The following is a 15946-nucleotide window of genomic DNA, read 5'->3' on the forward strand; positions in this document are numbered from 1 at the left end:
AATAAAAATGAGAGAAACAACAGAGAAGAGGGACAGATGTGTCTATAAATGACACTAGGAGGCGCTGAGCCAAAGGCAGATTCAGCGAGCAGGTGGGACAGAGAAAGGGACCCCGTTAGCTCAGAGCCACAGACACAAGAGGGAGAGACTTGGAGCGGCAGAGCAGAAAGCTTCCAGTCCACCCCATCTGGACAGAGCCGATACCCCAGCACCAGCCCACCACTGCCTTCTTACCTCCATAAAGTCCTTCCTCTGGCTGGAGGCCCGCAGGGCTGCAGGGAGACTGCGCCCCGACTTCTGGTCCCAGTGCTGGGGGGATAGATGAGGGGATAGGGTTAAGTCTGAGCCTTGTTTTACCTCCATCTGAGATCTCAGGCTGACTATACAAGCTCCCTTGGACTCAACCTCCCCATTTGCAGGGCCACTGTTCTCAGCATCCAGACACCCAGCCTCAAGCTGTGTGATGGTTAGTTTTTAACTGTCCATTTGACACCATCTAGAATTACCTGGGAAGAAAGTCTCAATGCGGCGCCCTCTAGGTAGGCTGGGGTGTGGGTACCTCTGCTGGGGATTATCTTGATCTTGTTAACTGAGGTGAGAAGACCCAGTCCACTGTGGGCGGCACTATTCCCTGCACAGGGAACCTTGGACTGTGTGAGCAGAGGGAGCGAGCTGAGCACTATGCACTCATTCTCTCTGCCCAAGCTGCGGATGTGATATGACTGCTGTCCTCACGGAGATGGACGGTGACGTAGAACCGTCAGCTAAAAGAAAACCCTTACTCTCCTACGTTGCTTTCTGTCAGGGTATTTTATCACACCCATAGAACCATGGGTTCTGCCTTTCAACAACCATGGGTCTGCCTTTATGTACCAAGGTCTCTCTCAGTCCCCAGCAGGGAAAGGCTCACCTGGCCCTCGTGGAACTGTTTGCCCGGGCTGGTCTCTTCCGGATGGTAAAACCACTTCACACGGACCACCATGTTGTTGCCCCACGACTCCCACATGCTCTGGATCCGGCCAATGTAGGGTAGGTTGGGGCGGCCAGCCGACAGGAAGACCGCACAGTCCCCAATCCGGATCATCTCCTTGCCTCGAACGATGGCTTTGTAGAAGAGCTTGCGAGCCTTGCCCTTCATGCCTCGCCGCTGTGGGATGTGTCAGTCAGGGAGCAGAGCCCAGCACTGTGCCCAGCCCCACGGAGTCTCATGCCAGGCACTCACCAGCCAGGCCCTGGCTGGGCAAGCCTGGATTCCCTCATCCTGGACCTAAGCACCTGCCACCAATACTGGGGGTCTGCACGGAAGGGATGCCTTAGCTTGAGTCTGGAAGCCCCAACCCCACCCCGAGTTCACCCACTGAGAGCTCATTGAATGACCAGCTGGTGGCGCTACTGAGGGAGTGGAACCGTTAAGAGCTGGTGCCAAACCAGGAGGAAGCAGGTCACTGGAGGTACAGCCTTAAAGGAGCTCTCAAGCCTCTGTTTCCTGGCAGCCAAGACACGAGCACACCATGTGCTCCTGCTTTGGCCCAGACCCAAGCAATCAAGCCAGAGCCAGCAGATGGACATAAAGACCCAAGCAGTAGAGCCAGAGCCAGCGGATGGACACAATGAGCCATAACGAAAGTTTCCTCTTCACAAGTCATCTCAAGTGTTCTCTCATAGCAACAAAAGCTGTCTGCTACACCCCTCTTCGTTTTTAGAGGCAGGGAGTGTACGCATGTGTGCGTACACATGTAATGGGTGTACATTCAGGTGCACATGTGCATGTGAGGTGCAGGTGTGTGGTGGCCATAGGTGTCTTCCTCTTTTGCTCTCCATCTTACCTATTTTTTAAAAAAACATACTTATTTTGTTTATGTATGTCTTTGCAAGTGTATGTGCACATGCCCATAGAGGCAAGAGAAAGGTTTCAGATCCTTTGGAACTAAAGTTACCAGCGTTTGGGAGCCACCAATGTAGGTGCTGTGGTTCAAACTCTGGGCCTCATGACGGAACTAAACGCTTTAGTAACTTCTGAGCCTTTTCTCCAGCCCTGGCACCCTTTCTTTTCTTTTCTTTTCTTTTCTTTTCTTTTCTTTTCTTTTCTTTTCTTTTCTTTTCTTTCCTTCTTTCCTTCTTTCTTTCTTTCTTTCTTTCTTTCTTTCTTTCTTTCTTTCTTTCTTTTTTTTTTTTGTTGTTGTTGTTGTTTTGTTTCGTTTTTTTGAAACAGAGTCTCACTATGTAGCCCTGGCTGTCCTAGAACTCTCTATGTAGACCAGACTAGCCCTGAGCTCACAGAGCTCCTCCAGCCTCAGCCTGAAGAGTGCTGGGATTAAAGGTACATGCCACCATTCATGGTGCCACCTTATTTTTTGAGATAGGATCTCTCACTGAACCTGGAATTAATCCATCTGCCACTGAAAATTCAGGAGGGATGGGAGAAGGGAGAGGGGCAGGCAGGAAAGGAGGGGAGGGGAGAGGGGCAGGCAGGAGGGGAGGGGAGGGGAGAGGGGCAGGCAGGAGAGGAGGGGAGAGAAGAGGGGCAGGCAGGAGAGGAGTGGAGAAGGGAGGGGGCAGGCAGGAGAAGAGGGGAGGGGAGAGGGGCAGGCAGGAGGGGAGGGGAGGGGAGAGGGGCAGGCAGGAGGGGAGGGGAGGGGAGAGGGGCAGGCAGGAGGGGAGGGGAGGGGAGAGGGGCAGGCAGGAGGGGAGGGGAGGGGAGGGGAGAGGGGCAGGCAGGAAAGGAGGGGAGGGGAGAGGGGCAGGTAGGAGAGGAGGGGAGGGGAGAGGGGCAGGCAGGAAAGGAGGGGAGGGGAGAGGGGCAGGAAAGGAGGGGAGGGGAGAGGGGCAGGCAGGAGGGGAGGAGAGGGGAGAGGGGCAGGAAAGGAGGGGAGGGGAGAGGGGCAGGCAGGAGGGGAGGGGAGGGGAGAGGGGCAGGAAAGGAGGGGAGGGGAGAGGGGCAGGCAGGAAAGGAGGGGAGGGAGAGGGGCAGGCAGGAGGGGAGGGGAGAGGGGCAGGAAAGGAGGGGAGGGGAAAGGGGCAGGCAGGAAAGGAGGGGAGGGGAGAGGAGCAGGCAGGAGAAGAGGGGAGGGGAGAGGGGCAGGCAGGCGGGGAGGGGAGGGGAGGGGGGCAGGCAGGAGGGGAGGGGAGGGGATAGGGGCAGGCAGGAAAGGAGGGGAGGGGAGAGGGGCAGGCAGGAAAGGAGGGGAGGGGAGAAGGGAGGGGGCAGGCAGGCGGGGAGGGGAGGGGAGGGGGGCAGGCAGGAAAGGAGGGGAGGAATGGAGGGATGCCCACAAAGTGCCCCCTTCCCAAACAGGCCTCATTCTGACATTACTGCACCCCCACCGCTCCAGCCTCCCTGAACCTAGAAGCTGATACCATACACAAGCCAGGGGCTCCCTGAACCCCAAGGGAAGTCACCAAATACCCTCCCCCAACACTATCACTGTTAATTCCCGACTCCTAAACCTGTCAGGGTGACGTAAGGGTGTAGAAAAGAGCTTCTGACCAATGGGAGCATCTCCTTGGAGCTGTTCACACAGCCCGGGAACCCGGGTCTAGCCATGTGGCTGCTAAGAACAAGCCCAGGGTGGGCCCGTGGACAGGGAAACCACACACACAAGCCTGGCTACCAAAGTTCACTTATGGATTGCTCCCAAAGGCTCTGGATTAGGTCATGGCTGTCCAGGATGGGGTTTCTAAAAGTGGTGAGGATACAGCAGGGTGGGGCTATCGAGGTTATAGGTCACTAACTAGGTCACTAAGGTTAGTAGGTTACTAAGGTATGCCCTCAAGGGGATTCAAGGCCTGGGACTCTCTCTCTTTTTCTTTGCATCCTGGACATGGTATGGGAAGTTTAGTCCCATATATGCCTCTCCACTATGGCACCCAGCACTTGGCCAGAGACTAAAGATAATGGTGTCTGGCACTGGTCCTGGAGCCCAGCTGGCAGAGTGCTCACCATGCACAAAGCCCTGGGTTCCATCCTCAGTATGCCATAAACTGGGCATGGTCGTACATGCCTGTAATCCCAGCGCTCAGGAGACAGAGGCAGAAACTCAAGTTCATCCTTGGCTATGCACAGAGTACTTTGTCAATTAGGAGGGTAAGCTGAGTGACACACTGGAGCTCAGGTATGGGGTGGACTAGTCATCAGGAGGGCTGTTACAATACTCCACATGGAAGCTTCCAGAACAGCTGCTGACAATACCCTCGACTGAGAAGTGCATGTACACGTGCACTCTTGCCCCATTTATATTGCATGTATGTACATACAGACACATATGGCTTTATTCCTGTGTGCAGTGTTCATGTGTCTATGGTCTATTTATGATTGTTACTTTTCTCATTGCTGACCAAATACTTGACAGATTAAAAAGAAGAAAGAGGAGAAAGCTTTAAAAAAGGGAGGAGATTTGCTTTGGGCTCGTGTTCTCAGAGGACCTAGTAGTCCACAGTCGTTTGACCCTACGTGCTGGGGCAGCCCACATGGTAATGAGAGGATGGGGCAGAGGTAAGCTGCTCACTTCACAGCTGAACAGGAAAACAGGGAATGATTAGCGCTAACATATACTCAGGACCCACCCCCAGGGACCTACTTCCTTTAGTCAGGGACCACCTTCCCCAAGCTTCTACCTCATCAGACATGGTGCCACTATAGCGGATGAAGTATTCAGAACATGACAGTGTGTGGCTAGTGGGAATGCGATGAGACTTGGCATGCTTCCACTCAACTTGTAACAGCACCCGTGTATGCACATTGTGTGACTGAACGTACGTCCATGTGAGCACTTGGTGCCCCTGCACAAGCAGGTATGGGCACGTGCGTACACATGCATGTATACTCTTTGTACATGTAGGTGGGTAGATGACAGACAGTGAGGGTGGGAGTGCTTGGAACCTGCTCCTGGAAGACCAGTCCTGACTGTCGGGATAGAGGTGGGACCCATGACCCCTGGCCCACCACACTAGGGCTTTTAGCTCAGGGGCTATACCGGGTCTGAGCCAGGCAAAAGGTGTTGACTCGAGTCATTTGCTGCTAAGAACCAGCCTTCAGTTCTCTGACCTTGAGGCAGGTACAATGATGAGCAGGCTAGCTGCTGAAGGGCTTGTAAGGGCCTCTCTTTCTGGCCTGAGCACCACAGGAGGGCCTGTGTGGGTCCCAGTGTCCATAACTTGAGCTCCAAAGGGAAGGTTGTGGAACAGGTTGGGCAAGGCCATGCTATCTATACAGGACATGGACTCTGGACTAAAATGGATTTTGGAACCCAGGGTGCTTTTCTGGACCTCAAGACTAACCCCCCCCACGGTTCCCTTCCAGGAAGTTTACCTGAGTGGGCTTGCCAAACCACTTCCAAAGCTGCCGGGCGGGTAGGAAGGCAGCAATTTTAGGCCGGTTCTCCACGGATGGCAGACGCTGCCGCTTGGCCAGCTCTTTGGTGGTAGGCAGGTGCACGCCTTCTCTCTTCTTGGGTCGGCTCTTGGCCCCAGCCCCAGCCTGGGTCTTGGGTTGCAGAGTCTGCTGGGGCTGGGGCGGGGGCTGGGGTGGTGGCTGGGTGACAGGGGGCGCCTTCTTGCCTGGGGAGTGAGCTGAGGAGCGTGCCTTGCTAGGTGGCTTGGACACCTTGGCGGGGAGCGCTGGCTGCGTGGAGGGACTGGCTGCGGGCGCAGGGGTCGCTTCATCATCTGAGCTACAGGAAGAATCCTCGTCTGTGGTGGAAGAGGAGGAGGAGGAAGAGGAGGAAGAGGAAGAGGAGGAAGAAGAGGAGGAAGAGGAAGAAGAGGAGGAGGAGGAGGAAGAAGAGGAAGAGGAAGAGGAGGAAGAGGAGGAGGAGGCAGGAGAAGATGCCCTGGAGCTGGCAGCACTGCAGGTCCGGCCCCCTGCACCCCGGCCGGCCTCCCTGCTCTTCTCAGTGTCTTCCTCGCCTTCTGTTTCAGAACCACTGCTGCTGCTGCTGCTGCTACTGCTGCTACTGCTGCTGCTGCTGCTGCTGCTGCTACTGCTGCTGCTGCTACTGCTACTGCTGCTGCTGCTGCTGCTGCTGGTGGTGGTCTCCGACTCCTCGGCCCCATCTTGCTCAGCCTGGGCCTTGTCTGGGCTTTTGGAGTTGCCAGAATCCTCTAAAGGAAGCCCTGGCCCGGGCTCCTGAGTGAGGTCTCCCTCCAGAGCCTTGGGCCAGGTGGCCTTGGGCTCACTGTTGCCAACAGCCGGTGAGTAGCTACCCAGGCTGAGCAACCCCGTGGACTCTGGCCAACCCCCGGGCCCTGGATCTTCCCGCAGGAGCAGGGCCTCTTTGGCCTTCTTGCTTTTGGGGGACATGACCCCCTCATGGTCCAGTTTGACAAGCAGTTCGTCCTCTTCCCCTGGCCTCCGGGGACCTTTGGCACCTGACCCCTCGGCGGCCCGAGCCTTCTTGGGTTTGGGGCGAGTGGCAGGCATGGTGACAGGCATGTTGATGAGTGGGGCGGCAGTGGGGGCTGGTAGCTCCCCAAAGGGCTCAGGAGCTGGGCAGCTGGAGAAGGTGGGTGGCGCGGGACTGGGTTGTGCAGAGACTGAGCGAGCTTTGGGGCCTCTGGCCCGCTTGTCCACTGGTTCTGGGGGACTCTTCTTGGAACTTGGGGTGTTGATGGGCTCCAGGGCCAAGGGAGCACTGGGGACCTCATCCGTGGCAGCCCCTTCCTCCAGGACAACAGCTCTGTCTAATAGAGAGACCACAACTAGAGGTCAAAGGTGGGGAATTCTGGGAGAAAGGTGGAACTTCCTGCTGGATGAGCTGGGATCCTAGTCAGAAAGCCTTTGCGGAACCCGGGGCAGGAAGCAAGGCTCCTCCCTGTGTAAGCCCCAAGGTAGGTCCTTCAAATGCTTGCCAATTTCTCTAAGCAGTAGGTGAACCCAGGGAAAATTGCCCAGCAGCACAGAACTCTCACAGGACAGACACTGGTCTACTCATGGGAAGCCCTGAGCCCCAGCATCGGATTCCCACAGTGGTCTCATCCCCATCCTCCCAGACCAGGGATAACTTACCACCCTTGGCTTTGGCACTGGGCTTCCGCCCTCGCCCTCGTGGCTTTGCCCCTGTAGCCTCCTGAGGTGCTGTGGCGGCCCCTTCCTTGCCTTCCCCAGTGTCTTTGCTGGTCTTCCTGCTACGGCGTTTTGCACTGGGCACTAGGAGAGCCGGGGATGGCTCAGCACCTATAGGACAAAGTAGATGGTGGCTCAGGTTCTACTGACCAGGCTTTTTGGCATACAGGCAGAATACCCTGCAGCCAGCCCACGTTAGGGAGCTCAGCGGCAGGTTCTAGAATCCTCCAGTGATGGAGGTGTGGCTCCATGGCAGAGCTCAGGGGACTCCCTGAGCAGAGGATTCCTGCCCACCCACCAACATCCAGAGCTTTAGATTGGCTAGAATCCCCCAGAGAGGGTCTGGGGTGTGGCTCAGTGGTAGAGCCCCTGCCTAGAATCCCCCAGTGAGGGGCTGGGGTGTGGCTCAGTGGTGGAGCCCCTGCCTAGAATCCCCCAGTGAGGGTCTGGGGTGTGGTTCAGTGGTAGAGCACCTGCCTAGAATCCCCCAGTGAGGGGCTGGGGTGTGGCTCAGTGGTAGAGGCCCTGCCTAGAATCCCCTAGTGAGGGGCTGGGGTGTGGCTCAGTGGTAGAGCACCTGCCTAGAATCCCCCAGTGAGGGGCTGGGGTGTGGCTCAGTGGTGGAGCACCTGCCTAGAATCCCCCAGTGAGGGGCTGGGGTGTGGCTCAGTGGTAGAGCCCCTGCCTAGAACCCCGCAGTGAGGGGCTGGGTGTGGCTCAGTGGTAGAGCCCCTGCCTAGAACCCCCCAGTGAGGGGCTGGGTGTGGCTCAGTGGTAGAGCACCTGCCTGGAATCCCCAGTGAGGGGCTGGGGTGTGCCTCAGTGGTAGAGCACCTGCCTAGAATCCCTCAGTGAGGGGCTGGGGTGTGGCTCAGTGGCAGAGCACCTGCCTAGAATCCCCCAGTGAGGGGCTGGGGTGTGGCTCAGTGGTAGAGCCCCTGCCTAGAATCCCCCAGTGAGGGGCTGGGTGTGGCTCAGTGGTAGAGTGCCTGGCTGGCTTGTACAAGACGCTGGGCTCCATCCCCAGCAATGCAAATAAAGAGAGAACCAAATGCCAAACTGGGCCTGGAGATAAGCGGAGGGAACCTGGGCAACAATAAGCAGGAAGAATATGCTACTGGGTAGTCAGGCAAGAGTTTGGGTGTGTGGGCCCAGCTGGGGATTCAGACCCCCCTCTCCACCCCGTGCCATGGGTTCATCACTCACATTGGATTTTGTAGTCAGGCGGCAAGAGGCGGATGTGTGAGAGGGGGATCCTGCCCGTGTCTCCATCATCAAACTCCACGGTGATCAGGTCTCCATCGTCTTCCAGGTCCAGCAGCCCTGAGGGTAAAAGCTGGTCAGGGAGGCTCCTAGGACTGCAGCCCAGGACACAGAGGCACAGCCTTAGAGGTCCCTGTATACACAGTTGGGCTGGCATGGGCATTAAGAACCACACAGGTCAAGGACAGAGGGCCAGCTTTCTCATTTCTGGCTCTGTGTCTTAGACTTTAGAGGGTAGAGATGGCTGACTGCACACCTATCTGGGTTTGCTCATACCTAAGACCCTCCCCAAAACCACTTTAAAAGCATTACCAGTATATCAGCTCTGTATATCAAAGACAGGAAGCGGGACATATGTCTACATTCCATAGGGGCAGTCACAGTTGATTGTGGTCTCATGCCAGTCAGGCCAGTGCTATCTCCAAGCCACATGCCCAGCCCTGTTTTTACTCATTTGTTTCTTGGTTTTTTTCGAGACAGAGTTTCTCTGTGTAGCTTTGGAGCCTGTCTTGGAACTCACTCTGTAGCCTAGAATGACTTCAAACTCACAGATCTGCTTGCCTCTGCCTCCCAAGTGTTAGGATTAAAGGCATGCGCCACCACCGCCCGGCTCCTGTTTTTACTCTTATTTGTTGAGACAGGGCCTCACTTAAATTGCCCAGGCTGGCCCTGAACTCACTCTGTAGCCCAGGGAGGCCTTGACCTTGTGATCCTCCTGCCTCAGCCTCCTGAGTACCCATGTTGGCAGGCCCATGTCACCAAGTCTGGATAGTTTGGCTTTGACTTTACTGTTCTGGAAGGTGTTGAGGCCAACAAGGCCAAGGGTGGAGGAGTCCCCAACACTGAATGAAGGCGTCTGCCTAGCAGGATTAACAGAAAGACTTGCACAGCTGTAGACTGAAGGGTACTGGGTACGTCTGCATGCCGAACACGGGGACACACCAACCCCTTCCCAATATGCAAATGCTAAGTCCACATCCTCAAAGACGTGGGCCTGGTGGCACCGACCAGTTGAGGAGGAAGAACCCACACGTGCCAGTATTCGGGAATTCCTGAGCAGAAGAGTCCACCCACCCACCAACATGCAGAGCTCCAGAATGGCTCTTCCATCTCTCTCTTTCTCTCTTCACTAAGGATCAATAAAGATGCCAGGACCAACTCTAATAAGAAGAAAACTAACCCAGACCAGGAGAGGACGCAGAAGGCGAGAAGGAGCCAAGGGAATCCCAAACAAATGAAAAACACCCTCTGTGAGATTCTTCAAAAAGAAATGTGCAGATGGAGGAAAGATTTTCTTGAAAATTAACCCTCAAGGGAGAGAAGAAAGTCAAGCCAAGAGTGGGGGTGCATGCCCGTAACCCCAGCTCTCCAGAGTCTGAGGCAGGAGGATCAGGAGTTCCAAGCCAGGCCTGGCCAGAGACTTAGTGGGTAACCACACTTGTTGCCAAGCCTGAAGACATGAGTTGCATCCCCGGGACCCACACAGTGGAAGGAGAGAACAGACTCCTACAAGCTGTGCCCTGACCGCCACATGAATGCCTTGGCATGTGTGAGCCTACACTTCATGAACATGCATGCGCACTCACAGGACTGTAAAACTAGAGGCAATGAGAAGACTCAGTTCTAAAGAGAGACATGAACAAAAGGAGCCTCCTATAACGATTAGGGAGTAGTTTTACTGCGTGTGTACGAAGTGCGTGTTCCAGTAGGAGCAAGTTCACATGTGCACGTGTGTGGAGGCCAGCAGCTGACACTGGGTATCCTCCCCGACCCCTGTTCACCTCATATACTGAGGTGAGTTCTATCAACTGAACTCAGATCTCGGTGTGTCAGCTAATCTAGCTAAGTGGCTGCCTGGCTCTGGGGATCCCAGGTCTGTCTCCCACATGTTGAGATTATGGGGAGACCACTATCCTGGAATCTACATGGGTGCTGGGTATCTGAATTCTACTTCCTCACACTCGCACAGAAATTGCTTTTCCTCTGAGCCATCTCCTCAGCCCCCAGATTTAGGAATTACAACATGCTGAACTTACCAAATAATACTGGAAGCTCAACATAAGCAGCATATACAGCCAGGTGTGGTGGTACTCATCTTTAATCTGAGTACCTGGGAGGCAGAGGCAAGTGGACCTCTGTGGGTTCAAGGCCAGCCTGGTCTACAGAGTGAGTTCTGGACTAGCCAGAGAGCTATATGGTAAGACGCTGTCTCAAAGTAAAGCAAATGATGACTTTGAAAAGGTAAGAGGAAGCCAGGCATGGTGGTACAAGCCTTTAATCCCAGCACTCAGGAGGCAGAGGCAGGTGGTTCTCCAAGTTCAAAGTCAGCCTAGTTTATAGAGAGAGCAAGTTCCAGGACCACTAAGGCTACACAAAGAAACCCTATATTGAAAAACTGAAGAAAAAGAAAGGTAGGAAGTAAGGAGGGAGGGAGGGGGGGGAATTACTTCCAACGTGGAATTTATACCCAGCTCAACTGTCTCTATCTAAGGGTAGACTACAGAGATGGTAACACACCAGACCAAATAAACTATCATCCGTGGGCTCTTTCTCTGAAAACTCCAAGAGGCTGGGGCTCAGATGGCACAGTGCCTGCCACGCACACACAAAGCCCTGGTTCCATCCCTGGCACTGAGCCAACTCGGTGAGATGGCACACGTACTTGGGAGCTGGAGGCAGGAGAGGTCTGAAGGTCAAAGTCTTCATTGTCTACGTAGAGGGTTTGAGTCTAGCCTGGGCTACATGAATCCACATCCCCAAACAAATAAGCTACTGAAATGTCTGTTAAAATGAAGAGATGAACTATGAACGAAATAGAATGTCACACTGATGAGACCAAGGGGAGCCTTAAGATGCTAGCCAGCTTCAGGCCTGAAACTCCAAGGGGCCCCCCAAGGCAGGCTTGGCCAGCACCTGGTCCTTTATGGTACTGAACAAAGTCTCAGAATGCCAGACTCCTGATAAATGTTTACCATAGTAACATGATTTCTGATGTTTGATGAGTGACTTATAGATTGCAAAGAAATATCTTCCCAGCTTACCTGTGGCTCCAACTGTCCTGGACACCCTGTTGTTTAATGGTATACTGCCTTTTTGTATGTAAAATGAGAGGTAGCTAAGGGGTGTACTGTGCTTGGTCTTTTGGTCCAACCAACACCAATACCCACCCCCCCATGTTGGTTTTGGAATGACTAAGGCTAGAGCTGCTCTTATGTGTCTGTCTGACACCTTTATTATCTGTCTTCTGGTGTACACATTGTTTCTTTATTAAGACTTACTCATTTTTATTTATGTTTATGTGCGTGCCTGCATGAGTTTGTATTCCTGCATGCAGGAATCCACGGAGGCCAGAAGAGGGCATCAGATCCCCTGAACTGGAGTTACAGACATTTGTGAGCTATCATATGGGCTGCTGGGAACCCAAAAACAGTAAGCATCTTCAACCACTGGACCATTTCTCCAGCTCCATATCTGTTTCTTCTTTTGGCTTCAAATAGGTATTTACCCATTTGTTTGTATATACATGTCTGTGTGAGTGAGTGAGTGAGTGTGTGAGAGGTGGGAGAGAGGGAGGGAGAGAGAGAGGGGGAGGGAGAGAGAGAGAGGGAAGGAGAGAGGGAGGAAGGGAGGGAGGGGGAGAGTGAGAGGGGGAGGGAGAGAGGGAGGGAGGGAGAGGGGGGGAGAGAGAGAGAGAGAGAGAGAGCGCACACTCATGAGCGAGGGAGCAAGCATGCATAAGTGTGCATGCACAAGAGCGCATGTGCCTGCAGAGGGCAGCAGGTATCCTCATCTATCATTCTCCACCTAGTCTGTCAAGGCCCACATTTTCTGAGAGCCCAGTGATCCTGTCTCCACACCCTGCAGAGCTGACATCACAAGTGTATATAGGAAATCCAGCTTCATACACGGGTGCTGGATCTGAGCTCTGATTTTCATCATGTTGAAACAAGCATTCTTAGCCTCTGAGCCACCATCCCAGCCCCCACCCTATTTATTTCCATCGGCCCATCTTCCACTCTCTGTGAGGTTAACAACATCCCAACTTCCCCACGTGTTGAATACTTCATGCCCAGCAGCTGGCGCTAATATGGGGTGGAAACCTTCAGAAGTGGGGCCTCACCGGAGTAGCAGGTCACTGGGGTATCTTTTTTGAAGGTTGTACCTGGCATCTGGTCTGCTCACTCTCTGCTTCCTTTTTCTCAGGCTGTGAGCGGCCTTGGCCACATTGTGGCACCATGACGCTCTACACTGATACACACCCAGAATCAACAGAGTCAAGGACCAGAAGAGCAATGTGCCTGCCTAGACTGCAAGTCAAAACAGATCCTTCTGCCCTGACATCTTCTGCCTGGTACTTCGTCACAGCAATGGAAAATCTACCGTGATACAATGTCCATGGAGAAGGGAGACCGACTGCATTCCTTAGCGGCAAGAACAGGATTGTAATGGGCCCACCCCCGTGGACTCACTGTAGTAGCCTCAATAAACTTCATGAGCCAAGTCAGGCACCCCCCAACCTACATGGGAAAGCAGGAGACAGCTGAGACGTTCTCTGATGATGGGATTTGTGAAGGTGAAATACCTTCCCGAGAAGCTGGTGTAGCCAGCCCACAGATCAGATCCCAAGAGCCTGAGCCCTGTGGATTTCATCTGAATAGTACCTGGATCAAGCCATACCAGAAAGCCCTCCCTGGAGTTTAGTTATGCCAAGCAGCAACCGTCTCTATAATGAAGCCAGATGAACTGAGGCTGACTTATGAGGAGCGGGGTGAGCTAGCGGGGAGGGGTGTCTCACCTCGGACGACCGTGCCTGGATAGAGGCAGCGGTATTGCTGGCTCCAGTAGGCGGCGATCCTGGTCCCCTGGGGCAAGAAGCGTGTGGAGGCCGGCCTCACGTCTATAATCTGGTAGAGTACAGGACTGAGGGTCAGAAGGTAACTAGGAAGGGGGTGACCAAGAAGGAGCAAAGCACTTGGCCACAGCCCTGGAGCCCCTCCCTCCAGGCCTTGGAGTCAACTCCCCTCTCGCACTCACCGCCTCCTGCAGTAGTTGCTCCAGGCAGTAGATGTGGGGGCGGTTCCCACGCTCGCCTTCCACCACCACACGGTATCTGCAAGGCCAGGGCCAAGTGTACAGTGAGGCAGTGGTTCCAGAACCCCCTTCCTTCCAGACACTGCCCTGCCACAAACCCAGCCGGCCAGCTCTGCCGCCAGGTCCATGGGATTCAACCTCGGGTGGCTATTAACTTACTAATACGGATTGAGTTCTCACTCTTCCTGTGCCCACTTTCTCATTTATATAATTCAGGGGCCAGAAACCATGTCCAGCCAGACCCCCAATTCCAAAGGAGGGCTGTACACCTCACTTACCCACGTTCTGCTGGGCCCCAAAAGGCCTAGCTCCGCCCAACAGAAGTTGGGGTCTACTCTGGTACAACTCCCAACTACTGGCCTCAGTGACTCACAAGAACCCCCTACACTGCTGATCTCCCAGCTCAGACAGGGGAGAAGCAACCTGCCCAGGTAGCCTTGAGGCAGAACCAGGCGAGGGTGTGGGAGCTGAGCCAGAAAACCCCACCGAAGTCACTCACATGTCGGGTGAGTGCACCGTTTGCACATGTCCCGCATACAGCAGTTTGTCATCCATAGGGATCAGCACACGTAGGCCATCCTTCAGCTCGTCTTTGTCAATGATGCAGGAGCGGGGGGCTGCAGAGAGGCGGACAGTGAAGCCAGGTAGCATCAGAAGATGTCTAGGGGAGACCATCCCAGGCCTGCCTGGTTGACTCCACAGGCCCCCTCAAGGAAATGAAGGCTGTGGGGCATCTGGGTAAAGTTGTCGGGCATGTGTGTACACGGCTGTCCCCATACACACTGGGTCCCACATGCACATGGGAGGGGGCAAGCAGTCCCTCTTCCCAGCCTTTACAGACAACTAGGAAGATCTCGGGTAAATGCAAAGCCAGGACTAACACACTCTTTCATCCCCTAGATCAGTAAACGCTCTTGTGGTCCCAGCTGGGAAGCTCCCTAACAGGTATTAAGGGCACCTTCCTCCACACTGTGCCCAGGCCTCTGCCATGTCCATACAATGGTGTTCTTTTTCTCCACCTGAATGCCCCCTGCTCTAGATGGCCCATCCCGGGGCTCCTTAGTCCCTCCCTTTCTCTTCTCCATAAGACCATTAGACTTGGTCCCTGTCAGCGGCAAACATGAAAAAGAGCCCAACTGGGGCTGGTGGTGGTGGCCAGCCTGAGCTACACAGTAAGCTCGGGGCTAGCTGGGGCAACTTAGTGAAATTCCACCTTGAAAAGTTACAAAGAAGGCTGAGGGCAGAGCTCAGTGGTAGAGCACCTGCTTAGAATCCTACAGTGAGGGGCTGGGTGTGGCTCAGTGGTAGAGCACCTGCCTAGAATCCCCCAGTGAGGGGCTGGGGTGTGGCTCAGTGGTAGAGCCCCTGCCTAGAATCCCCCAGTGAGGGGCTGGAGGCATGGCTCCACCCACCACAGACAGCCTACTTAGAATCCAAGAATAAGGGGCACCCCCGGAAACACTGTCTGAGGATGTGTGAAGCTCAAATATAAATAAATAAACAAAACAAACAAACAAACAAATAACCAAAATCAGGCAGCTCTGGAGTCGGGCACTGGGAGAAAAACCCACTTCCCCGCCCCATGGGCCTCTACCTCCGTGCTCATGGGCAGAGGGAACACCAAACACTGATGCCAGTTGCTTTGGCCAGCAGAGAACAGAATGCCAGCTCTCCAGCGAGACGGGGCCTCCTGGTTCTCAGTCACCTGCTGGGCCCTGGCTGCAGCACTCCCACCCTGTACTGCACCGTGCACGACAATCACGGCACGGCGCTCTAGCTTGGACCCTCACACCCCATCCATGCCCTCAGCATGCCCGCCGAGGTCAGCCCTGCCCCTGGACACATATGTGAGGATGTAGCTGGCTGCTCCATCACCAGAATGACTAAGATACCCAAACAGGGGTAAGCCTAACTCTTCTTCCAACCTGCTCCCCACAGTTCACATCCATCATTCCTCCTCCCAGAACAGACCACGGGACCCAAGTAAGCTCCTCAGAGCATCCTTAAAACACCTCTGAACTGTATCCGAACTCAAGTGTGTGGTCACTCACACTTCTGGGACCCATTGTACACACAGCTCCTCTGTGGACCCCAAACATCAGCCCTCACCTCTTCCTGCCTCCATCCTTAAGCATCTGCTCATATGACCCACCCCCTACATTCCGTCCATTCTTCCACCTAATGCTCATCATGCTCTAAGTTGTCTCTGTTGTCGGTCCCCGCTCCCCCCTCCCCTGCCGCCCCCCTACTGCCCCCCTCCCCACTGTTGCTCCAAAGGTAGCCGAAGCTCGCTGCCAGCAGCTTCCTGCTTGTCTCCCTGCCTCCTGCACAATTAGGTTTTCAGTAAGACATACACTGAGCCCCTACTGAGACACTGAGGCACAGCCAGGCACATTTTATTGGCCTACCCCATCCCTCCCCATCCACACCACAGGCTGGCTGAGCTGTCCAGGCTTTGGGGCTTTACCTTGGGCTGAGATCTAAACACTTCAGGTAGTGCCCTCCCCCTCACTCCCTCCCTGCAGACTCTTA

The 15946-nt window shown here is 54.6% G+C and overlaps 1 protein-coding gene across 9 annotated transcripts in view; it reads right to left on the reverse strand.

The window, feature by feature from the left end:
* The window catches only part of Tnrc18 (trinucleotide repeat containing 18), a 113636-nt gene that overhangs the window by 2125 nt on the left and 95565 nt on the right, over window positions 1–15946 (reverse strand). For all 9 annotated transcript variants that reach the window (XM_076561348.1, XM_076561346.1, XM_076561347.1 and 6 more), the window contains 8 exons: window positions 13914–14031; window positions 13358–13433; window positions 13119–13227; window positions 8267–8383; window positions 7004–7171; window positions 5309–6678; window positions 911–1147; window positions 235–309 (listed from right to left, as the gene is read on the reverse strand). In XM_076561348.1, the coding sequence (XP_076417463.1) occupies window positions 235–309; window positions 911–1147; window positions 5309–6678; window positions 7004–7171; window positions 8267–8383; window positions 13119–13227; window positions 13358–13433; window positions 13914–14031 (2270 nt within the window). The remainder of the gene's footprint in view (window positions 1–234; window positions 310–910; window positions 1148–5308; window positions 6679–7003; window positions 7172–8266; window positions 8384–13118; window positions 13228–13357; window positions 13434–13913; window positions 14032–15946) is intronic.

This window comes from Peromyscus maniculatus, chromosome 23, assembly GCF_049852395.1.
Source record: "Peromyscus maniculatus bairdii isolate BWxNUB_F1_BW_parent chromosome 23, HU_Pman_BW_mat_3.1, whole genome shotgun sequence".
Classification (NCBI taxonomy): Eukaryota; Metazoa; Chordata; class Mammalia; order Rodentia; family Cricetidae; genus Peromyscus; species Peromyscus maniculatus.